Source organism: Staurois parvus, unplaced genomic scaffold, assembly GCF_062004578.1.
Source record: "Staurois parvus isolate SC_StPar_1 unplaced genomic scaffold, SC_StPar_1.0 ptg000151l, whole genome shotgun sequence".
NCBI classification, from domain to species: domain Eukaryota; kingdom Metazoa; phylum Chordata; class Amphibia; order Anura; family Ranidae; genus Staurois; species Staurois parvus.
The window spans coordinates 21,635,161-21,662,445 of record NW_028317947.1 but is presented as its reverse complement, the minus strand read 5'-3'; the positions used below and the strand labels follow the sequence as shown (position 1 = coordinate 21,662,445).

General features: G+C 45.0%; 1 protein-coding gene across 1 annotated transcript in view; it reads left to right on the top strand.

The window, feature by feature from the left end:
• Positions 1-2,295: 2,295 nt before the first annotated feature.
• The window catches only part of SMARCD2 (SWI/SNF related BAF chromatin remodeling complex subunit D2), a 74,860-nt gene continuing 49,870 nt past the window's right edge, over positions 2,296-27,285 (top strand). Inside the window, exon 1 of the mRNA XM_089674633.1 lies at positions 2,296-2,895. Coding sequence (XP_089530759.1) covers positions 2,794-2,895 — 102 coding nt within the window. The 5' untranslated portion in view covers positions 2,296-2,793. The remainder of the gene's footprint in view (positions 2,896-27,285) is intronic.

Genomic DNA, 27,285 nt, shown 5'->3' with positions numbered 1-27,285 from the left:
TCACAGAGGAACCATAGAAATTACTTTTTTGGTCTCAGGGATGCCCTGCTAAAAATTACTGTATCTAAAGCTCATGATACATTGGTGTGATGGTCATAGGGAAGAATATTCCCTACACTTGTGGTCATTGAGAAGAATTACCCCTTTATAGATAGCAAAAAATATCAATGGTGTCATCGGGAACCTATCTGAGAGGCAGATATTGCTCAAGGAACCCCTAGCAACCTCTGGAGGAACCCCAGGGTTCCATGGAACCTTGGTTGAGAAACCTTGATCTACCAATTCAAAATCCATGCTTCAATAAAGTGCACTAACGGAATCAGTCACATGATCACCACACACATTGACCTATTTTCTCCCCATCGCCATCTTCCCACCTCATCTCTTTAATTTTGGACAATTTCATGCTCCCAACTTTGTGGGAAGAGTTTGGGGATGGCCCCTTCCTGTTCCAACATGAGTGCACAAAGCGAGGCCCATAAAGACATGGATGAGCGAGTTTAGGGTGGAGGAACTTGACTGGCCTGCACAGAGTCCTGACCTCAACCCCATAGAACACCTTTGTGATGAATTAGAGCAGAGACTGTGAGCCAGGCCTCCTCCCCCGACATCAGTGGCTGACCTCACAAATGTACTTCTGGAAGAATGGTCAAACATTCCCATAAACACCCTCCTAAACCTTGTGGATGGCCTTCCCAGAAGAGATGAAGCTGTTATAGCTGCAAAGGGCGGGGCCAACTCAGTATTGAACCCTACGGACTAAGACTGGGAGGTCATTAACTAGTTGCCGACCGCAGATAGATGAATGACGATTGCACTGTGGCCGGCCAGTTCTGGGAGGGCGTCATATGACATCCTCCCAGAAGGCGCTCTCTTGCACGCCCCCGGTGATCTCAGTGATCTCTGTGTCCTACGGACACAGCTGATCAAGTGATGTGGTAAAAGGCCAATCACAGCGGCCTTTTACCACGTGATCAGCCGTGTCCATTGACACGCTGATCACCGGGAAATGCAATTGCCGGTTCTCGGCTGCACTTTCCTCACGCTGTCAGAGCGTGAGGAAAGTACTGCCGAGAACTGGCAGTTGTCAGAGCGAGGATTGGCACCGATCATCAGGGCACTGATGATCAGTGTCCTGATAATCGGTGCCCAGCAGTGCCACCCACCTGTGCCTAGCAGTGTCACCCACCTGTGCCCACCAGTGCCACCCACCAGTGCAGCCCAGAAGTCCTGGCAGTCAGTGCCCAGCAGTGCCGACTATCAGTGTCACCTCATTAGTGCTATCAGTGCCGCCTCATCAACGCACATCAGTGAAGGAGAAAAATTACCTGTTTGCAAAATTTTATAATAGAAACAAACATTTTTTTTGCTCTTTTTTTGTTTATAGCACAAAAAGTAAAAAAAAACACCCAGCGGCGAGTACATACCACCAAAAGAAAGCTCTATTTGTGAGAAAAAAAAAATGATAAAAATGTCATATGGGTACAGTGTCGCATGACCGTGCAATTGTCATTCAAAGTGCGACAGCGCTGAAAGCTGAATATTGGCCTGGGCAGGAAGGGGGTAGAAGTGCCCGGTAAGCGAGGGGTTAAAGTTTACGTGCGTGGAAGGACTGGCGTCCCAATACTTTTGGCAATATGGTGTGTGTTAGTAAAGTGAAATGTAGACGTAAGGGGCACATGGGGGGTAGGGGGGGCAGACGTAGGGGGCACACGGGGGGGGGACAGGGGCAGACATAGGGAGCACACGGGGGGGGGCAGGGGCAGACGTAGGGAGCACACGGGGGGGCAGACGTAGGAGGCACATGGGAAGGATGGGGACAGATGTAGGGGGCACACGGGGGGGGGGGGGGAGACGTAGGGGGCACACGCCTCCTCCAGCAATCAGGACCAGCACTACAGAGGTGACGGCAGAAGATGATCAAAGTCTGCTGAGCACATGGAGCAGAAAATAAAGGGAAGGAACATGGAAGGGGGTGGAGGGCAGGCGGGGGGTGGGGGGGGGACAGATAACATAGGACTGCTAGAAGAGGCAGAGAAAGCAGGAAGAGGGGGGGGGAGGCAGAAGATGATTGGAGGGGGGGGGGAGATGAAAGCATGCACATATGACAGATGACCCAGCAAGGAGAGGGCAGACACAGGAGGGGGGGGGACAGGTGTGGCAGAAATGGGGGGGCTGGAGAAGATGAAGGAACCCTGCTAAAGAGGAGGTGACCAAGGGAGGGGAAAGCTAAAAAAAGGGGGAGGAGAGAGATAAGGAGAGGAGGAGGAGGGGAGGGCAGAGATGAGAGGGGAGGCTTGTTGCAAAACAGCTCTGTGGAAGTGATGACACCAACAGAAAAACCGTCCAATAACTTCCTATGACACCAACAGCGGTAGGAAGAAACGGCACAAGTCCTTCGGTTGGGGGGGCGGCGGTGCGCGGCGTATAGACACAGCACAGGAGGGTGCCGGCTCTGTACACACGGGGCACCTACCGCACATCGCGATCACACGCCGCACACAGGAGGTGACCGAGCGGAGCAGAAGAACAGGAAGGACTGCCACTCACCAACAGGAGGGGGGGGCTGGACTCGGCACCGGCTCACAGGACCGGCTGAACCGAACTTTATACCCAGAAGAAAGGTGGCGGTTGATACACCGGCTGGGGGGTAGAGGAGAGGTTCGCAGAGGAGGGAGGTACACACAAGGAGGAGAGTACTCTGGAGCTTCCTACACCAAGCAGGACTTCCCATCCCAAATATCCAGGACCAAGAAGTCCAGTGACCAGGAGGAGCGCCCCTTTACTACCTCAATGTCCACAAGGGGTGGTCTGCCCCTCCCGCCTGGAAACCAAATGAATATGATGCGAGGACCAAACCCCGGGTTATACCGCCCCCCGCCAGGACCCTATCAGGTAATCTACACCATGCCATCCAACCAGCACCTTCATTATTACTCATTATTACTCATAGCTGCTGCCGCGCTGGACGGAGGGAAGGGGCCGTTCACACTGGCGTTCCATCTGTCCGGTATTCAGCTGTCCCCTGACAAATGAAAAGTGGACACCCATGTATTTCTATGGACTAGCGGATCATTTATTTTATATATGACAGGTACTTATATAGCGCCATCAATATACACTGCGCTGTTCATATACATATATTACTACTACTACTACAGGTACTTATATAGTGCCATCAATATACACCGCGCTGTTCATATACATATATTACTACTACTACAGGTACTTATATAGCGCCATCAATATACACCGCGCTGTTCATATACATATATTACTACTACTACAGGTACTTATATAGCGCCATCAATATACACCGCGCTGTTCATATACATATATTACTACTACTACTACAGGTACTTATATAGCGCCATCAATATACACCGCGCTGTTCATATACATATATTACTACTACTACTACAGGTACTTATATAGCGCCATCAATATACACCGCGCTGTTCATATACATATATTACTACTACTACTACAGGTACTTATATAGTGCCATCAATATACACCGCGCTGTTCATATACATATTACTACTACTACTACTACTACTACAGGTACTTATATAGTGCCATCAATATACACCGCACTGTTCATATACATATATTACTACTACTACAGGTACTTATATAGTGCCATCAATATACACCGCACTGTTCATATACATATATTACTACTACTACTACTACAGGTACTTATATAGTGCCATCAATATACACCGCGCTGTTCATATACATATTACTACTACTACTACTACTACTACAGGTACTTATATAGTGCCATCAATATACACCGCACTGTTCATATACATATATTACTACTACTACAGGTACTTATATAGTGCCATCAATATACACCGCACTGTTCATATACATATATTACTACTACTACTACTACTACAGGTACTTATATAGTGCCATCAATATACACCGCGCTGTTCATATACATATTACTACTACTACTACTACTACTACTACTACAGGTACTTATATAGTGCCATCAATATACACCGCACTGTTCATATACATATATTACTACTACTACAGGTACTTATATAGTGCCATCAATATACACCGCACTGTTCATATACATATATTACTACTACTACTACTACTACAGGTACTTATATAGTGCCATCAATATACACCGCGCTGTTCATATACATATTACTACTACTACTACTACTACTACTACTACAGGTACTTATATAGTGCCATCAATATACACCGCACTGTTCATATACATATATTACTACTACTACAGGTACTTATATAGTGCCATCAATATACACCGCACTGTTCATATACATATATTACTACTACTACAGGTACTTATATAGTGCCATCAATATACACCACACTGTTCATATACATATATTACTACTACTACAGGTACTTATATAGTGCCATCAATATACACCGCACTGTTCATATACATATATTAATACTACTACTACAGGTACTTATATAGTGCCATCAATATACACCGCACTGTTCATATACATATATTACTACTACTACTACAGGTACTTATATAGCGCCATCAATATACACCGCACTGTTCATATACATATATTACTACTACTACAGGTACTTATATAGTGCCATCAATATACACAGCGCTGTTCATATACATATTACTACTACTACAGGTACTTATATAGTGCCATCAATATAGACCGCGCTGTTCATATACATATTACTACTACTACTACTACAGGTACTTATATAGTGCCATCAATATACAACGTGCTGTTCAAAGTACCTATAATAGTAGTAGTAATATATGTATATGAACAGTGCTGTGTATATTGATGGCACTATATATGTACCTGTAGTATTAGTAGTAGTAGTAATATATGTATATGAACAGCGCTGTGTATATTGATGGCGCTATATTATACATGTAGTAGTAGTAATATATGTATAATATAGCGCCATCAATATACACAGCGCTGTTCATATACATATATTACTACTACTACTAATACTACAGGTACATATATAGTGCCATCAATATACACAGCACTGTTCATATACATATATTACTACTACTACTACTACTACATATATAGTGCCATCAATATACACCGCGCTGTTCATATACATATATTACTACTACAGGTACTTATATAGCGCCATCAATATACACCGCACTGTACATATTACTACTACAGGTACATATATAGTGCCATCAATATACACAGCGCTGTTCATATACATATATTACTACTACTACTACTACTACTACAGGTACATATATAGTGCCATCAATATACACAGCACTGTTCATATACATATATTACTACTACTATTATAGGTATCTTGAACAGCGCTGTGTATATTGATGGCGCTATATATGTACCTGTAGTATTAGTAGTAGTAGTAATATATGTATATGAACAGTGCGGTGTATATTGATGGCGCTATATAAGTACCTGTAGTAGTAGTAGTAATATATGTATATGAACAGCGCTGTGTATATTGATTGCACTATATAGGTACCTGTAGTATTAGTAGTAGTAGTAATATATGTATATGAACAGTGCGGTGTATATTGATGGTGCTATATAAGTACCTGTAGTAGTAGTAATATATGTATATGAACAGCGCTGTGTATATTGATGGCGCTATATAAGTACCTGTAGTAGTAGTACCTGTAGTAATATATGTATATGAACAGTGCTGTGTATATTGATGGCGCTATATAAGTACCTGTAGTAGTAATATATGTATATGAACAGCGCGGTGTATATTGATGGCACTATATATGTAGTAGTAGTAGTAGTAGTAGTAATATATGTATATGAACAGTGCTGTGTATATTGATGGCACTATATATGTACCTGTAGTATTAGTAGTAGTATAATATATGTATATGAACAGCGCTGTGTATATTGATGGCGCTATATTATACATATATTACTACTACTACTAATACTACAGGTACATATATAGTGCCATCAATATACACAGCACTGTTCATATACATATATTACTACTACTACTACATATATAGTGCCATCAATATACACAGCACTGTTCATATACATATATTACTACTACTACTACTACTACTACTACTACTTATATAGTGCCATCAATATACACAGCGCTGTTCATATACATATATTACTACTACAGGTACTTATATAGCGCCATCAATATACACAGCGCTGTTCATATACATATATTACTACTACAGGTACTTATATAGCGCCATCAATATACACAGCACTGTTCATATACATATATTACTACTACTATTATAGGTATCTTGAACAGCGCTGTGTATATTGATGGCGCTATATAAGTACCTGTAGTAGTAGTAGTAGTAGTAATATATGTATATGAACAGCGCTGTGTATATTGATGGCACTATATAGGTACCTGTAGTATTAGTAGTAGTAGTAATATATGTATATGAACAGTGCGGTGTATATTGATGGCGCTATATAAGTACCTGTAGTAGTAGTAGTAATATATGTATATGAACAGTGCGGTGTATATTGATGGCGCTATATAAGTACCTGTAGTAGTAGTAGTAATATATGTATATGAACAGTGCGGTGTATATTGATGGCGCTATATAAGTACCTGTAGTAGTAGTAGTAATATATGTATATGAACAGTGCGGTGTATATTGATGGCGCTATATAAGTACCTGTAGTAGTAGTACCTGTAGTAATATATGTATATGAACAGCGCTGTGTATATTGATGGCGCTATATAAGTACCTGTAGTAGTAGTACCTGTAGTAATATATGTATATGAACAGTGCTGTGTATATTGATGGCGCTATATAAGTACCTGTAGTAGTAGTAGTAGTAGTAGTAGTACCTGTAGTAATATATGTATATGAACAGTGCTGTGTATATTGATGGTGCTATATTATACATATATTACTACTACTATTATATTCAAATGAATGGGTGCTTGTGCCCTCACAGATAACAAACTGCACAGATGTGAACCAGGAGTTACTTACATTCATACACATCCTAGGGCCAATTTAGACAAGAGCCAATTACCCTACCAGCATGTCTTTGGCGTGTGAGAGGAAACCGGAGTACCTGGAGGAAACCCACACAGGCAAAGGAAGAACATGCAATCTCCAGGCAGGAGGTCTCATATAGGTGAACCAGGGCTTACACTGTACTAATGACACTGGGCAGGAAGGGGTAAACATCTGGGGTGATCAAAGGGTTAACTGTGTGCTGTTTTACCACGGAGACATGCTGCACAGAGAGATACAAAGCAGCATGTCCATGCTGACAGGAGGGTGACCTGTGCTGTTTACAGACAGGTCTCTCCCCTGTCAGCTTTGCTTACGATCGCCAAGTCCTGGCCCGGACCCAGTGACTGACATCCCCAGCAGCCAGTAGCGGTGCGGGTAGGGCGGCGTGCACGCGTGTGTGCCCCTACCCAGAAATGCAAACCACATATATATATGTGATTTTGCGCAGTCGTGCTGCCCTGTTGCAGTACTTCTTCTATAGGGCGGAGGGCAAGCAGTTAATCATCATTATTTAAATCGCAGCAATAGCTGATGCAGCGTTGTACGAAGTGACGGTAAGGAGTTCTGACAACAATGTCATTTAAATGTATAGGAGAAAAAAATGGGAGATTCCAGTGCAAACCTTTTATTTTTGCTTCAAGCGTATTATAATGTTCTGCCGTATGCTGGCAATAATTAACCCAGAGTTCACATTTAATTATAGGCAGCTTATTGGTTTTTCTTGCCAACTACATGCATGAGCAATAATATCTTCATTATTTTTCTAATGATTGTGCAAGTCATGAGGAGCAAATGATCATTTCCCAAAGTGGGTTCATAGAATGCAGTTCACTATATCCGGTCTCCCCGGACCCTGCGCTCACTATATCCGGTCTCCCCGGACCCTGCGCTCACTATATCCGGTCTCCAACAGTACACACAACATGGAAATGACATTATTTTAGTAACTCTAAACTGCTAAATAACTTTTCTCATCAGCAATCTTGTGACTTCTATAAGTGTTCAGCAGAGCACTGGTGAAAGCTTGTAGGAGCTCTTACTGTCCTATGAGGCTGCATGATCCCTGACCCTTTGTCTGGACAGTGCTGATTGGCCCTGTGCTGATCACACGCACTCTCCCAAAGAAAAAACAAACAAAAAAAACTAGCAATACACACCAAACTGAGCCTGTGCAGATTGCCTCTTAGGGCTCTGTTCTAGCAGCAGATGGACTGGGGACAGTAGAAGAAGGGGAGGATGAGATAAGACATGATCAACCATCCTTTTTACACAATGCAAAGGATTAACCCCTTAGGTTCATGGATGGCACAGGTGACAACCTATCATGGTACCACGCTTGGAGTCACTGAGCTCCTGAGAGCAACCCATTCTTTCACAAATGTTTGTAGAAGCAGTCTGCATGCCTAGGTGATGATTGTATACACCTGTATCCATGGAGGTGATTGATACACCTAAATCCAATGATTTGGAGGGCTGGCCCAATATAGCGTAGGTCTTATCAGGAGATAAGAGGGGGACACTGGGAGAAGGAGAGGATCAGAGAAGTCAGGATCAAACAGCCTTTTTACACAATGCAGAGGATCACCCCTTAGGTTCCACAGTGAGTATGACAAGCATGATTTACTGCATATACAGACTGGTTGTACTGTTGTGGGTTTAGTAACACTTTAAGTAATGAGTGCCCCCATTGACAACTGCACCTATATGTCTACACTTTACACAGAAAACGCATGTATTCTAGAAATCTGCAATACTAATTTCATCAGGGACCTTGGAATCCTGAACTTCCAAAATGCTTACCGGCTGTTGCTAGGAGAAATCTGCGTGCGTGTTTAGCAAGGCAGGGCAATTAACCTTTAATTAAAGCTCCTTTTAGAGCGCACAAAACAACAAATGAACCATTTTTTTGTAAACTGTAAAAGATGAGGTTGTGCTGAGTAAATAGATACCCAACATGTCAAGGCGTGCGCTGGTGAAATGGCAACACACTTCAGTCCCCAGACTTTCCAGAGGCTTTAGAAGCTCCTATCAGTTTACGGTTACAAAAGAGCTCTGGTGCTAGAACAGGGGCCCTCTCTCCGGCGTGCGCGCCAATGTGTAACGTGTACCACAAACAACGTTTTCATGTGTGGGCGCACCCAACATCTGCGGTTTACGTTCATATATGCGTGCATGCAGAGGTGGGGCATGAACATTTTTTTTCTACAATCTTTTTTTCCCCTTAATGTCCCTTATGTGATGAATTTTTTATGACAGGTCCTCATTAACTCCTTGCCCTCCAGAGGATCCCCCTTCCTGACCGGGCCATTTTTTGTGATACGGCGCTGTGTTACTTTAACTGGCATACAACGCTGCACCCAAATGAAAATTCTGTCCTTTTTTCCCACAAATAGAGCTTTCTTTCGATGGTCTTTGATCACCTGTGTGTTTTTAATTTTTTGTACTATAAACAAAACAAGACTGACAATTTTGAAAACAAACAAACAATATTTTGGACTTTTTGCTATTAATCATATCCAGTAAAAGAATTTAAAAAAAAAATCAAATTTCTTAATAAATTTAGGCCAAAATGTATTCTGCGACATATCTTTGCTAGAAAAAAAAAAAATCCCAATACGTGTAAATTAATTGGTTTACGTGAAAGTTATAGCGTCTACAAATGGCGGTATAGATACTGGAATTTATTTATTTATTTTTTTTACTAGTAATGGCGACAATCAGTGACTTATAGCGGGACTGCAGCGGGTATTCTGACACTGGAGTGGAACTGACTCGGTGTCACTGACATCCCCCAATGACACCAATACAGTGATCAGTGCTAATAAAAAGCACTGACACTGTACTAATGACACTGGGCAAAAAAGGGGTTAACATCTGGGGCGATCAAAGGGTTAACTGTGTGCGGGGGGGGGGGAGTTTGCTGTGTGTATGTTTTACAGTGCAAGCACACTGCTTTGTATGGCTCTTCTATGCAGAGCCATACAAAGCAGTATGCAGAAGCTGTCGGGAGAGATCTGTATTGTTTATGGTGATACTCGGCGATTGCCGGGTCATGGCGAGGTGGCCACGACCCAGAGATTGACAGCTGAGGCTGCAAATACCCGGAACTGCAAAAAAATAAAATAATAATAATAAATATATATATATATATATATATATATATATATATATATATATATATATATATATATATATACACATACATACACACATTTTATATATACACACACACACACAATATATATATATATATATATATATATATATATACACACATACATACATATACACATACACACCTGTAGCAGTACTTCTACTATAGGGTGGTGGGCAAGTGGTTAATGAAACAGGGGGCCAAAAGACCCCCGATGTTTACCTGTCCTCCAATAAATGTAATTCAGAGCACACCACACTGCATTACATTCTTTCTCTGCCATGCTGGCTGGGGAAAGTGACACGGGGTCGTGGAAGTCCCCTTTTATACATTGCTTCTGGGTCAGTAAGAAGGGGAGGAGAGCAGACCACTCAGCACTTCCCTGTACCTGGCAGCATACTCCATACCGGTCCTGGGCATGCTAATGGGTACACGCAGCCCAGGATACATGGGGGGGGGGGGGCAGCCTTTACCCCTAAAAAACACAAATGCTGAAAAACTCGTGTTTTTAAAGTGACTTTACACAGCCAACGTTACCAGCGTTATTAAAAACGCCCCGTGTGCATGGAGCCTCACTGCTAAAAAACTCCTCCACAAACCTACCAGTTCTGTTTTTTTTTTGTTTGTTTTTTTCAGCCAAAAAATGCTGATTAAAGCTGATTGGACACATAGGATAACATGCTGGGGAGTTTACTGGCTGAGGGAAAAAAAAAAAAACCGCCACTAGACAAGAACAACCGCTGTAAAAACGTCCGGGGTGCATGAGGACTAACGGATAACTCTTGATTTTATTTTATTATGACTGGAAAACCAAAATATTAAAAAGAAAATAATAATAATAATTCTAGCTGCATATTTGAATGACATTACCTATTTGAATTACTAATCACCAAAAAACCTGCAAACAGTTTCTTGTTCCAGATGATCCCAGTGATAACAATGTGTGTATTATTTGTTCTATATACCCATAGTAGAGACACAATAGTATGCCTTTTGTTTTTTGGGGTGTTTTTTGTGTCCTAACACACTGATACTGTCAGTAACACACTCACAATAAAAGCTTTTTTTATTTTTTTTTATTTTTTAATGCTCTTACCTTAGGCTAGGTTCTCACCTATGCAGTTTGCGATTGATCCATTTCTGCAGTGCTTTTTGCGGCGCATTTTTGTTTTTGCACATGCGTTTTTGATGCGTTTTTTTTGTTGCTAGGCAGATTAAAACGCATCAAATACGCACTATATGCTTTTCTGCAGCGTCTCCATTGAAGTCTATAGAACCAAAAATGCAACATTTTGCATTTAAAAAAGTTCCTGACCCTTTCAAAAAAAAAAACGCACGGGGTGAAAACGCGGAGAGGTGAACGAGAGAGGAAATCATGCTAAATGGACTGCTGTGCGTTTCAATGAGGAAAATGCTTAGGTGTGAACCTAGGGTAAAACACGCTGACTCTGTGGCTAGGTTCACATCTATGTGGCTCTGCGAGTCACATTTGTGTGGGCATGGCAGCCCATTCATGTGCATTTGCGTTTCATGCATGAAAAAAAATTCCTGCGCCATTTCAAAATGCAGCCATTGGGAAATTGTGTTTTTGCACCATGTGATTTTCAGCAATTGAGAACACGCTGTGTGTTCAGGTGCGAGAGGGTTCCATGAAGAATGAAAAGTGCAGCACAGTTTGGCTGTGGGTGGTTGTGGTCGGGGGTGGGGTGCGATTTACACACTGTCCCAGAACCACACGCACAACGGCTAGCCTAAAACTATCACTAAGTCTGGGCTTGAAAATTTGCAACTTTGAAATCGTGCGATAGCACTTTGGTCTTTGCCATGGTGGAGAGTATGGAATCAGAATGTTTGATTGCTCCTGTGGACAGGTGTCTTTTATACAGGTAAAAAAATGAGATTAGCTTCACTCCCTTTAAGAGACTGCTTCTAATCTCAGCTTGTTACCTGTATGAAAGACCCCTGACATCCAGAAATCCTGCTGAATGATAGGGGATCAAATACTTATTTCCCTCATGAACATGCAAATCGGTGCATCATTTGTTAGACATGCATTTCTTTTGAATTTGTTGTTGCTATTCTGTCTCTGTGTTACAATACACCGAAAATTCGATTTTTAGACCGATCATTTCTTTGTGAGTGGGCAAACATTCAAAATCAGCCGGGGATCAAATACTTATTTCCTTCACTGTATATAGGTTGTTGAAACAGAAGCCATGTAGATTTTGGATTGTGAGCTCTTAGCGGCATGTCTGGAGGGGTCTTCGGTTGAACATGTAGCCTTTGAAGAAGGATTATCCATAAAGCAGGCGCTGGAAGCGAAGACGTTAATTTGACTGGAGAGCAGTGGTACTAAGTAGGCCTTTGTTTGATGCCGGAGTCTGAACTTGTCCCGGCAGGTTTGGGGTGGTGTAATGGACTGTAGGAAGACTCTGAAGCTGCAAAGGAGTCAAACTAGGAATATGCTCTTCTAGCTCTCTTAGTTAACTCTACAGCGGGGGGTCAGCAACCAGTAGATCGGGATCTAGCAGTAGATCTTGACCAGGTGACTGGTAGATCATGGTCAGGGCTTGCTGACCCGCCATCCCAGAGCATCAAAGAGAGTGCAGAGGGACTACTTGTAAAGTTGGAGCTGTAGTAGGGAGCAAGAGCCGCATAAGTCGATGTCTCCTCTGTAGTTCTGGCTCCTACACCCGGTCATGGTTGGTGGGTATAGCACCAGCCAAGCATGAGCCATTCAAGTGAATGAGGACGCTCTGCAAGCGCCCTGCAATCTTGTGCTGTACAGCAAACATGGGGTTAAACAGGCAGCAGTGGGCTGCTTTCTCACTGCTTTAACCCCTTGGACCCCGCAGAAGCATGCAGTTGTGGGGCACTTTCAGAGTGGCCCCATTTACTTGAATGGGTCTCGACTGACAGGCAGTAGCACCCACCAAAAGCAGTAAGGCTACATTCACACTAGCCTTGTGTGCAGGCGGCAGAGAGGCGTTTGGGAAGCGTTTTTACCGCTTCCCAAACGCCTCTGCCAACTCTGCACATTACAGCACATGGTGCTGTTCTAACAGGAGCGTTTGCGTCGCGTCGCGGCAAAACAGACGCCTCTGGTCGAGTCAGGAGGCTTTGAAGCCTCCTATTCTCGTCTATGGTGCCGCTCCGCAAACGCCCGGCCGGCGTTTGCGGTGCGGTTGCGACGCGGTTGCGGGGCGTTTGCGGAGCGGTAACACCACTCAAATGCATTATAGGCGTTTGTGGGGCGTTATTAACGCTCGGCAAACGCCTAGCAACCGCCGCTAAACCGCGCATGCGGCGTTTGCGGAGCGTTTGCCGAGCGTTAAAAACGCTCCGCAAACACCGGACCAACGCTTGCCAAACGCTATAGGGGCGTTTGGCAAGCGTTGGCAAAACAGCCTAGTGTGAACGAGCCCTAAGGGGTGTAATTCCTGCATGCATACACCTTTTGGCTGCTGCCTCAGCAGCTGAGGGGGGGTAGGGATTGTGGGTAGTAAAACTGATTCAACCGCAGGGTTTTACTACCCACCAACTCTATATGTGAACAAGCCCTTAGGGTCCCATTGCCGATTGCAGCTAAGGGCTCATTCTTCTGCAAAGTGATCCGAGTGCATTCGACAGGTGGTGAGGATGTGATATGTTGCCTCCTCATTACCCAATTTAAACCCATGATTGCCGTGCAATGCACACGATGGCGACATGGGAGCGCGGCAATGAGAGGTTTAAATCAGGTGTGAGGAGGTGACCCTGGCCCTGTGATCTGTGACTTCTTTTGGGTTGTCCTGTAGTCTCCTGGGACCTGTCACGTGTCCCAGAAGACGACGGGGAGGACAACTTCCACTTATGATCGTAGTGGAAGGTGCCAATCCTTAACGAGGTGCAAGGGACCAATCCTTAAAGCGGAACTTCCCCTTTTGGGTGGAGTTCCGCTTTAAAGTGTTACTAAACCCACAACAGTAAAATCAGTCTGTATATGCAGTAAAGCATGCTTGTTATACTCACTGTGGAACCTAAGGGGTTAATCCTCTGCATTGTGTAAAAAGGCATGTCTTCTCTAATCCTCTCCTACTGTCCTCATTCCATCTGCTGATTGTACAGAGCTCCAGGAGTCACCCTGCACATGCTCTGTTTAGTATGTATTGCTAGATGGATTTTTTTTTCTTTTGGAGGGTGCATGTGATCAGTACAGGGCCAATTGGCACTATCCAGACAGAGGGGTCAGGGGTTATGCAGCCTCATAGGACAGTCAGAACAGAATGTAAAATCCTCCTACAAGCTTTAACCAGTGCTTGGCTGGACACTGATCGAAGTCACAAGACTGCTATATACTGTGGATGAGAAGAGGTATTTAGCAGTTTATATTTACTAAAATAATTGCATTTCCATGTAGTATGTACTGTGGGAGACCAGATATAGTGAACGCAGGGTCCGGGGGAGACCGGATATAGTGAACGCGGGGTCCGGGGGAGACCGGATATAGTGAACGCGGGGTCCGGGGGAGACCGGATATAGTGAACGCGGGGTCCGGGGGAGACCAGATATAGTGAACGCGGGGTCCGGGGGAGACCGGATGTAGTGAACGCGGGGTCCGGGGGAGACCGGATGTAGTGAACGCGGGGTCCGGGGGAGACCGGATATAGTGAACGCGGGGTCCGGGGGAGACCGGATGTAGTGAACGCGGGGTCCGGGGGAGACCGGATGTAGTGAACGCGGGGTCCGGGGGAGACCGGATGTAGTGAACGCGGGGTCCGGGGGAGACCGGATATAGTGAACGCGGGGTCCGGGGGAGACCGGATATAGTGAACGCGGGGTCCGGGGGAGACCGGATATAGTGAACGCGGGGTCCGGGGGAGACCGGATATAGTGAACGCGGGGTCCGGGGGAGACCGGATATAGTGAACGCGGGGTCCGGGGGAGACCGGATATAGTGAACGCGGGGTCCGGGGGAGACCGGATATAGTGAACGCGGGGTCCGGGGGAGACCGGATATAGTGAACGCGGGGTCCGGGGGAGACCGGATATAGTGAACGCGGGGTCCGGGGGAGACCGGATATAGTGAACGCGGGGTCCGGGGGAGACCGGATATAGTGAACGCGGGGTCCGGGGGAGACCGGATATAGTGAACGCGGGGTCCGGGGGAGACCGGATATAGTGAACGCGGGGTCCGGGGGAGACCGGATATAGTGAACGCGGGGTCCGGGGGAGACCGGATATAGTGAACGCGGGGTCCGGGGGAGACCGGATATAGTGAACGCGGGGTCCGGGGGAGACCGGATATAGTGAACGCGGGGTCCGGGGGAGACCGGATATAGTGAACGCGGGGTCCGGGGGAGACCGGATATAGTGAACGCGGGGTCCGGGGGAGACCGGATATAGTGAACGCGGGGTCCGGGGGAGACCGGATATAGTGAACGCGGGGTCCGGGGGAGACCGGATGTAGTGAACGCGGGGTCCGGGGGAGACCGGATGTAGTGAACGCGGGGTCCGGGGGAGACCGGATGTAGTGAACGCGGGGTCCGGGGGAGACCGGATGTAGTGAACGCGGGGTCCGGGGGAGACCGGATGTAGTGAACGCGGGGTCCGGGGGAGACCGGATGTAGTGAACGCGGGGTCCGGGGGAGACCGGATGTAGTGAACGCGGGGTCCGGGGGAGACCGGATGTAGTGAACGCGGGGTCCGGGGGAGACCGGATGTAGTGAACGCGGGGTCCGGGGGAGACCGGATATAGTGAACGCGGGGTCCGGGGGAGACCGGATATAGTGAACGCGGGGTCCGGGGGAGACCGGATATAGTGAACGCGGGGTCCGGGGGAGACCGGATATAGTGAACGCGGGGTCCGGGGGAGACCGGATATAGTGAACGCGGGGTCCGGGGGAGACCGGATATAGTGAACGCGGGGTCCGGGGGAGACCGGATATAGTGAACGCGGGGTCCGGGGGAGACCGGATATAGTGAACGCGGGGTCCGGGGGAGACCGGATATAGTGAACGCGGGGTCCGGGGGAGACCGGATATAGTGAACGCGGGGTCCGGGGGAGACCGGATATAGTGAACGCGGGGTCCGGGGGAGACCGGATATAGTGAACGCGGGGTCCGGGGGAGACCGGATATAGTGAACGCGGGGTCCGGGGGAGACCGGATATAGTGAACGCGGGGTCCGGGGGAGACCGGATATAGTGAACGCGGGGTCCGGGGGAGACCGGATATAGTGAACGCGGGGTCCGGGGGAGACCGGATATAGTGAACGCGGGGTCCGGGGGAGACCGGATATAGTGAACGCGGGGTCCGGGGGAGACCGGATGTAGTGAACGCGGGGTCCGGGGACACCGGATATAGTGAACGCGGGGTCCGGGGACACCGGATATAGTGAACGCGGGGTCCGGGGACACCGGATATAGTGAACGCAGGGTCCGGGGACACCAGATATAGTGAACGCAGGGTCCGGGGACACCAGATATAGTGAACGCAGGGTCCGGGGACACCAGATATAGTGAACGCAGGGTCCGGGGACACCAGATATAGTGAACGCAGGGTCCGGGGACACCAGATATAGTGAACGCAGGGTTCGGGGACACCAGATATAGTGAACGCAGGGTCCGGGGACACCAGATATAGCGAACGCAGGGTCCGGGGACACCAGATATAGCGAACGCAGGGTCCGGGGACACCAGATATAGCGAATGCAGGGTCCGGGGACACCAGATATAGCGAATGCAGGGTCCGGGGACACCAGATATAGCGAATGCAGGGTCCGGGGACACCAGATATAGTGAATGCAGGGTCTGGGGTTTAGTAACACTGTAAGAGTATAGATATACTTAGGGAATATTCGGTTATGTACTTATGTCCTGTAAGTGTTGAACTCTGTATACCACAAGGTGAACGTTACTCGATTTGCATTTAAAAAAGAAAACAAAAATGCATCCACCGCACTGTGAGTCAGTACAGCGGGCCTTTGAGAGCTGGACGTTCGGGTCCCCTATCTATACAATGGATATGTTATACAATGGATGGTCACATTCCCCATCGCTCATATAGTAGCTAGTATGACCCCCTGGCACTGAAGATTTCACTTGTATAATGCTTCTCCTTGGCTCCATACCAGAACTCCCATATGACCATCTCATGACACAGACAGGACAGGGTAGGGCCACCCAGCAGATTAACATTGGCTGTGCTGAAAAGACAAATGCACTCCGCACTTCCAAAGTGCATCACGCCTAAAATCAAAGTGTATTCTGGGCAGGTGAGTGCAGCTTTCCTCTGCCACGGGGACGGTGTACTTGTCTGCCCGGCCCTGACTTTCCTGAAAGGGGTGTCCGTTGTAACAGCCATTACCCAGAAAGCACTGCGCTGCCTTTGGAGAGGAATCTGGTCTTTCCAGCTAGGCAAGATAGGCATGCTGTACACCTGAGCGAGGGGGGAGGGGACTAAAGAACGAAGGGGTGAAGGGAAAAAAAAAAAAAGTGCAAAAACGAGGAGTGAAAGAGAGAAAAAAAAAAAAGGAAGGGACTGGAGGAACAAAAGGTGAGTGCATGCACCACATGCACATGTACTCATCATACCAACCATTAAATGAATCAAACTATTCCCCGTGTTATTCCTCTAGTTGTAGCATGGGTAACAGCAGCCAAAAAAAGACCAATCATCTTCATGAAACACAGAAAGGAAAATTACAAGCAGTATATCGCATGTTTCTAGATAAACTGTGTGTATGTAGAACAGTCACCTGCCTCCTGTTCAGATCAAAGTCTTTGAAATGACTTCCGTGAACAAGCCAGAGCGCTTTTCTATCTTAAAGTGAACCTGTACTACATTTTATACCAGATGATCAGATCACTGAACAAGGGTTGTTTGGGGTATTTACAAAGATATTACCACAAATTTGAGAGAGACTGAGATCGAGAGAGGGATAGAGAGAGAGAGGGATAGAGAGAGAGAGAGGGAGGGATAGAGAGAGAGAGGGATAGAGAGAGAGAGGGATAGAGAGAGAGAGGGATAGAGAGAGAGAGGGATAGAGAGGGGGGAGGGGATAGAGAGAGGGGGGAGGGGATAGAGAGAGGGGGGAGGGGATAGAGAGAGGGGGGGAATAGAGAGAGAGAGAGAGAGAGAGGGGGGGAGGGGGAATAGAGAGAGAGAGAGAGAGAGAAAGAGAGAGAGAGGGGGGGAATAGAGAGAGAGAGAGAGAGGGAGGGGGAATAGAGAGAGAGAGAGAGAGAGAGGGGGAGGGGGGATAAAGAGAGAGGGGGGAGGGGGGATAGAGAGGGGGGGAGGGGGATAGAGAGAGAGAGAGAGAGGGAGGGGGGATAGAGAAAGGGGGGTAGAGAGAGGGAGCAGAGAGAGGGGGGGAGAGAGGAATAGAGAGAGGGGGGTAGAGAGAGAGGGGGGTAGAGAGAGAGGGGGGTAGAGAGAGAGGGGGGATAGAGAGAGAGGGGGGAGATAGGGAGAGCGAGGGGAGGTAGAGAGAGGGGGGTAGAGAGAGGGGGAGGGATAGAGAGGGGGGGGATAGAGAGAGAGGGGGGGGGTAGAGAGAGAGAGGGGGGGGATAGAGAGAGAGGGGGGGTAGAGAGAGAGGGGGGGTAGAGAGAGAGGGGGGGTAGAGAGAGAGGGGGTAGAGAGAGAGAGGGGGGTAGAGAGAGAGAGGGGGGTAGAGAGAGGGGGGAGGGAGAGAGGGGGGGGATCGAGAGAGAGGGATGGAGAGAGAGGGGGGTCTATATATATAATATATATATAGAGAGAGAGAGAGAGCGAGAGAGCGAACGGGATTGAGAGAGAGAGAGAGAGAGATCTCTTTATCAGGGTTAAAGTGGTTCTAAAGGCAGAAGGTGTCTTTACCATAATGCATTGATTGAAGCACAACTCCAGGCAAATTATTTTCTTGCCCGCACTGAGTTAACTGCTCATTTTGTCTAGGGGTGAACACAGAGCCTATATTCAACCAATCCTTCGAAAACTGCGTTCCCTCACGTCCAGTGCTGAACTGCTCCTACCGTCCAGAGCTGGTCTAGACAGCGGTGGGGGGGGTCAGGAGGGACCAGTCTTGTGCTGAGAAGATTGGCAGATTAGGGGGACTATATCTCGGCTCTCTAATCTCCTAGACAATAACGCAGCATGGGAAAAAAAAGTTCTTCTTTAAAGGATAAGTTCACCTTGTGGACAAAAATAATAAATGCATATTTAATTTTGCAGGTAACAAAATCTGCATTTATTATTTTTGTCTACAGGAGGCTGTAAAGCATTGCACCAGTGATTAGTGGATCGCTGGTGCCATGCATGTCTCCTGCAGACCTGTCCGAATATTGCTTGCCATACAGAATGTACAGTCGAGCAGATATACTGACAGGAAGCTTCAGTGAATGACCACAAAGCTCCACAACACCATGGTAGTTCATTGAAAACTACAAGCCCACAGCCGCTAAGGCTGGCAGGACTTGTAGGCAGCCGTGTGGGTGGAGCCCCGCACGGCTGTGCTGTTTTCAAATCTGACAGTTCGGGGAGACTTCTCCCCGTATTATCTGTCAGAGGGAGAGGGCGACGGGTACGGCTATAGGAACATGTTACATGTTCCACACTAAAAACAGGACGAGCATGTAACATGTTCCCAGAGGTGAACTTATCCCTTAATTTATACTCACACAAAATGATAGAAATCTCTCGCTCTATCAGGGAAGACGGTAAAGTGGATAAATAAAAAGCTCTGCGTAAATTGACGGCGCTATATAAATATCCGTAATAAATAAATAAAAGGCAACTAAGTGGGCCAAAGCCGCATGGCAAAATCACTTCTGCCACGTGTCAAAATCTGCACTAAAAATTTGAAGTAACAAGATTTATGTCTCAGCTAAAAATCCACTCATCGCCACCTGCACATAATCCGTATGTACATAACCGATTCCTCTCCATAAAATTTACATTTGCTATGATAAAACTTACATTTGTATGCATGCGATTCCAACTTCTAAGCAGAATTTCCATCGTTCTGGATATAAATCACATATATGAATTTAATTCACATTTGCTTGCATTCAGTTCTCGTCCCTGTTTGGACACAATTCAAAATTTTAGCTGTAAGGAAGAAAAAAAAAAAAAAATCACATATATCAGGGTAACATTTTATGATACACATATATATTATTCTGAGTCATATTTCTAGAATAATTTGGCTTCAAATAAAATTTATGTCTAAGGCATGGCTGTAATAAATTTTTCTTGAGAAATAGTTGCCGTATATAAAATATACTTCACATCATTAATAAAAAAACCGTAATATAGTACAGTGTGTCGTACCAAACCTGATACATTGCTCTCTCTCTCTATATATATATTTATGATTACATTTTTTTAAATTATTTTATTAATTTTTTAAATTTTTCTTTAATTGAAGATATAGTACAACCAAAAACAAGAGTGAAAAGGACGTGCAGGCCTGTGCCTAGTGTAGCAATGACAGGACGCCGCAAAGCACACATTTTTCATGTGACTGTCAAATCACCTACGGACATTTTAAGGGGAAGTCTATCAGTGCAAAGAGGGGTGCGGGGGCAGGGGGCTGCTGCTAGTAGTTATGTTACTCTATATTTCAAGTATCATAATATAGGAAGGAGTATGAAGACCAATTTTTACCATGAGGGCAAAAAAAAAAAAAAATCTCATTTTGCAGTTAAAAATTATTGAAGTTTGTTGTCGCTTATCTGTCAGAAAATGCTGGCTGCCTGGCTTCAATACTTTCTGATTTACCGGCCTAGAACAAGCAGAAAGTCAGAACTCACGACCAACTTACATGATCTGCACAGGTGGCTCAGTAATAAATTGAAGACACTGGATCTGCAAGACAGCCAGGCAATTAGTATTTTCAGAGTTTTGCATTGGCTGATGCAAGGCCCTTATCACATGAGCAGTCGGATGGGGTCCGCCTGTCCATTTACACTCGCTGAAACAAGCAGAAGGGGATCTGTTCCCCTCCATCTGAGCGGATCGGTCAGGGGGCAGTCAGGTATAAACAGACAGCCGGTCCATTTCCATCCATCTGCCCATAGAGGGCTGTGATATTTATTTCAGGTACTTATATAGCGCCATCAATGTATGCCGCGCTTTACATATATATTGTACATTCACATCAGTCCCTAACCCTCAAGGGGCGTACAATCTAAGGTCCCTAACTTACATTCATACATACACATACTAGGGCCAATTTAGACAGGAGCCAATTAACCTACCAGCATGTCTTTGGAGTGTGGGAGGAAACTGGAGTACCTGGAGGAAACCCACGCAGGCACAGGGAGAACATGCAAACTCCAGGCAGGTGGTGCCGTGGTTGGGATTCAAACCAATGACCCGAGTACTGCCAGGCGGAAGTGCTAACCATTTAGCCACTGTGCTGCCCCATTATTTTTATCATTATTTGTATCTTGGTATATTCGCTAGAATACCATCACATTGGGGATCTTTTGCTTTATGTGTTGTTGGGTGGTTATATATTTATAATCACAGTTTTGTCTTTACATTTCTAGTTTCTTATGTCACCTTTTTTTAGTTTCTATTTTATTTATCTTTTTGTGCATTTTTCCTATATGTCTATTATCTGAATAGGATTATCACAGCATTTTTTATTTGTGTGTTCACCATTTCTAGTTGGGTGCGTTTTTTATTATTTATTTATTTCAGGTACTTATATAGCGACATCAATTTACGGAGCACTTTACATATATATTGTACATTCACATCAGTCCCTAACCCTCAAGGGGTGTACAATCTAAGGTCCCTAACTTACATTCATACATACACATACTAGGGACAATTTAGACAGGACCTACCAGCATGTCTTTGGAGTGTGGGAGGAAACTGGAGTTCCCGGAGGAAACCCACACAGGCACAGGGAGAACATGCAAACTCCAGGCAGGTGGTGCCGTGGTTGGGATTCAAACCAACGACCCGAGTACTGCCAGGCGGAAGTGCTAACCATTTAGGCACTGTGCTGCCCAGTCCCTAACCCTCAAGGAGCGTACAATCTAAGGTCCCTAACAGGGGTGGACTGACTATTTGGAAACTCGGGCACTGCCCGAGGTCAGTAGGGGGCCCCCTGAGATGCCCCTGGTACCTTTTTCATAGGCTTTTTTGAGTTTGGGCAAGGACACAGGGGCCCCATGATCCCCTATTGCCCAGGGGCCCATGAGTTGTCAGTCCGCCTCTGGTCCCTAACTCACATTCATACATACACATACTAGAGCTGATTTAGACAGGAGCCAATTAACCTACCAACATGTCTTTGGAGTGTGGGAGGAAACCGGAGGAAACCCACGCAGGCACAGGGAGAACATGCAAACTCCAGGCAGGTGGTGCCGTGGCTGGGATTCAAACCGATGACCCTAGAACTGCCAGGTGGAAGTGCTAACCATTTAGGCACTGTACTGCCCAGGCCCTAACCCTCAAGGGGCGTACAATCTAAGGTGCCTAACTCACATTCATACATACACATACTAGGGACAATTTAGACAGGAGCCAATTCACCTGCCAGAATGTCTTTGGAGTTGGGAGGAAACCGGAGTACCCAGAGGAAACCCACGCAGGCACAGGGAGAACATGCAAACTCCAGGCAGGTGGTGCCATGGCTGGGATTCAAACCAGTGACCCTAGTGCTGCCAGGCAGAAGCGCTAACCATTTAGCCACTGTGTTTTAGATTTATTCATGCTGATATTTCATTTATTATTGCATATCTTTGGGTACAACATTTTTTTTCACTTGTTTCTTTCATTTTTGTTGACTAGGGTTATGTAGTTGACTTTCATTATATATAGGATTAGCGCACTTTTTGTCCCGCTATATAAGCACCTAGAGTAGGTCACACCGTGTGAACAGAGGTTTACAGGACCCAGCATACAGTCCTTGACTGCAAAACCTCCGGGCCGCGTTGCCATAATGTTGTTGTTTGTGTGCGAATCCCATCTGAACGTGTAATCCGCATCCCTCTGTGCATTATATTTTCCATCGCAGCAGGATTCACATTCCTCCGGTTATAATTTATATCTCTGGGTATAATTTCCCTCTCTTGGCAGATAAATCACATTATTTGTGTGCATAATTCAAAAATCTTCATGTGTAAATCACACTGCTTTGCAAATTCTAACCATCTTCAATGTAGAATTCACCGGACGCAATGCAATTTACAATCTGCTGGTGATAAATCATCAGGACATCTGTGTGACACATGCAGACTGTGAATGTAACCAGACGGTTTTTCTTTTTCTTTTTTTGTACAAAAAAAAAGGTCACTACACTTCAAATTGCTTTTATTAGCTGCAGGAGGGACTCTGATAGTTAGACTGTTGAACCCCTTGCCCCCCCCTCCCCCAGAGGATTTACCCCCCCCCTTCCTGACCAGGCCATTTTTTGCGTTACGGCTGTGCGTTACTTTAACTGACAATTACGCGGTCATGCAACGCTGCACCCAAATTACATTTACGTCCTTTTGTTTTCCCCATGAATTGAGCTTTCTTTCGGTGGTATTTAATTGCCTGTGCGTTTTTTTTTTTTGTTTTTTGGTTTTTTTTTTGCGCTATAAACAATATTTTTAATTTTTTTTTTTTTGCGATTATCCATGTCCAGTAAAAAAAAACATAAAAAAAATCAAATTTTGTCATATAATGTATTCTGTGAGGTGAAACAGAAGGCTTGGGTGGTTGAGTTTCGAAATCAATGGTGGCACCATCGCATAACAAAATGAACGAAATTTCGGATTTTCGGAAGAAAATTCGTTCGGACTTTGACCCAGGTATGGCCTGCATAAAATATTTTTTCCTAGCAAAAAGTCGGCCATACATAGGTCAATTCCGAACGAATTTTCTTCAAACAAAACTTCTTAGAAAATATTTTTAAAATTTTGCATCAATGGGTCACAGAAACAGCTGTTTTCATGTAACCATTGAATTTGAGGGATCGGGCATGTTGGAAATGTTTTGAAAAACGAGTGAATTTCACATCAATAATGGGAGAATCGTGTGAGAAATATAAACAAAAAAATGATCTGGAGCTGTGAAAAGAAAATTCTTGGCCACGAGTATTCTTTTCTGTAACAACGCGAGGTGAAATTGAAGGCTTGGTTGGTCGAATTTTGAAATCAATGGTGGCACCATCGGATTACAAAAGGCGCAAAGTTTCCAATTTTCTAAAGAAAATTTGTTCGGAATTCAACTGCATAAAGCGTATTTATTTCAGGTACTTATGCAGGCCATAGATGGGTCGAAAATCGGCCGATTTTTCGGCTGAAAATAAAATCGGCCGATTTTCGGATCATTAGTGGCTATTTGTTCGGCCGTTTTTCGGTATTTTGGCAGATTTTTTTTATCGGTAAAGTTGGAAAAAAAATCAGCCGATTTTGCTGATTGGCCGATTTTTGCGGCAATGATGGTCAAATCGGCCGATTTTTTACCGATAAAAAATCTGCGCATGAGCAGTGACCTGCAAGAGGAAGACAAAAGGAGGAGGAGGGTCCCTGCAGAGTATCTATTTGTTTCCGAATAAAAACATCTGTATCCTAAATGGATACAAATAGATACATTGTTGCAACCGCTATAAATGTCAAAACACTGTCAAAGAAATAGCTCCTCTCTGCAGGGACACTTTTTGCTGGCTGTAGACGGGATGAAAATTGGCCGATTTTTTTTTTTTTTTTTACCATTGCTGGTAACGTCGGCCGCTTGAACAACTGATTTTTCGTTTTTTTTAAAAGAAAAATTGGCCGTTTTTCTCCCTGTCTATGGCCTGCATTATATAGCGTGTCAATTTACTCAGCGCTTTACATATATATTGTACATTCACATCAGTCCCTAACCCTCAAGGGGCGTACAATCTGGGCCATATTCATACTGCAGCTGATCTGAAATTCACTGCAGATGAATCTTTACGGGTTATGGGTTTTATATGACATTGATTGATTGGCCTTTGGTGAGTTTTTTTTAGAAGGTCAGCACTGTGCACAGGTACACAAGGGGGTCAAACACAGCCTCGGGCTGAAGATCATCGTCACCTGGAAGTGAAGCTGTTTGACAGCCAGGAGTGAAGGCAAATGACTGGGCCTTCAGGGCATGACCGGCATGCCTCCTCCATCCTTAATGCAGCCATAAGGCATCGCGCCCTCGATAGCCGAATGAGTGATGTGTTGCTCCATTGCCAGCAAATGAGTTTCTGGAGCATTTCTATCAGTGAGTGAGCAATGCATTGGGAGCAGCTGAGGGCTCTCGTTAGCAAACCTGTTGCTGATGAATTTCGGATCGATCGTATGACACGGCCCATAAGTGCTCTACAGACATCAGTATTGTGCCCGTCCAAGTTGGAGGTAATTATAATGAAATATGAACCTTCTGGGCAAGGGCTAGAGCAGCAAAGGTGAACCTATCCTTTGGCCGGCTATACAGGGGTCGATTTCCCAACGATTTTTCATTTGAAAATCAGACCTGAGTCATTTGAAAATCAGACCTGAGAATAATTGACCAATTTTCGCTCTGTTAGTGGGGCAATGGCACCGGCCGATTTTCGTGGTTCCTCCCCATTTCGTTTATCGGCCATGCTGGAAAATTTGTGAAAAACGACCGATTTTCGAAGTCATTGGTGGCACCATTGGATTACAGAACAACGTTTTTGATTTTCGATCGCAAAATCGTTCGGAATTCGAGCCATGTATGGCCTGCTTTAATGTTTCGTCAATGTCTGTGCAGTGCTGTTCTGTTTTGCGTCAACATGCGTTGTGTTAACCACTTCCAGTCCGGACACTTTCACCCCCTTCCTGCCCAGGCCAATTTTCAGCTTTCAGCGCGATCACTCTTTGAATGACAATTGCGCGGCCATGCAACATTGTACCCATATGAATTTTTTAGCATTTTTTGAGACAGATAAAACTTTATTTTGGTGGTATTTATTCACCACTGGGATTTTTTTTTTTTTTTTTGCTATATAAATAAAAAAGTCCACAAATTTAGAAAAAAAGTGTTTTTTCTTATAAAATTTTGCAAATAAATAATCTTTCTTCATAGATCTTAACCAAATAAATTTTGGCCATCTTTTTCTTTTACAAAGATTTTATTGTAGATGAAGCAGAGATAAACAAACATTTGGGTTACAGATTCAGTGACCATCGAATATGAATTGTACTGAATAAATGGAAACCAATTTAAATCATACATTGATAAAGGCATAAGTGGAAATGAAAAATTTTTCATAAATGCTTCATAAAGACAAGGATAAGGGAAAGAAATAGTGAGGAACTATTAGCGAACCGTTCTGGGTCCATAATGATGTGAGTTCATAAGAAAGTTTTGCTACATCAACATTATACAAAACAAGACAGACACAAAGTAGAACCTTTCCAAGAAGTGAAATCTGTTCCAAACCCTAGGTACCTAAAAGAAGACTGGGGTACATAGATAGTACTGCAAATGTAGCTTATAAAACAGGAAACTCAATCCATAGAATATGATTAAGAGCAGCTTGGAAAGGAGAATAGAAAAGGACAAACAGTAGAGAGACAAGGACAACAACAACAACAATAATAATAAAAAAAACAAAAAAAAAACGAAAGGGACTCCCAGGCAATCACGACAGAATCCATCTTTATATCGATAGAAGGGACTGGTCGAATCTCGAAGGTTGAGCTATATCCAGCCAAGGACGCCATACTTGCAAAAATTTTGTATGGGTGTCCAACAATACGGCCGTCAGTTTTTCATTGACCATTATGAAATTCATCTGGTTTTTGACAGCTTCAAAACTAAGAAGGGGAGTTTTCCAAGCTCTCGCAATTGTCAATTTCGTTGCCACAAATAAGTGTGATGCCAGCTGCCGTTCAGAACGGAGAAGGCCCTCCAATGGTTTAAATAAAAGCGCTTCATACGGATTACGCTTAATGTCTGTGTGAAGCATAGTGCGAAGGAGGGCATACACCCTAATCCATAATCTGTTTACTTTAGGGCAAGTCCACCAGATGTGGGCCATGGTGCCCAATTGTTGACATCCCCGAAAACAGACCGGGGAATATGAAGGTATAAAAGTAGCTAGACGGGCAGGCGTATAGTACCATCGGTAAAGAATTTTATAGGCATTTTCAAGG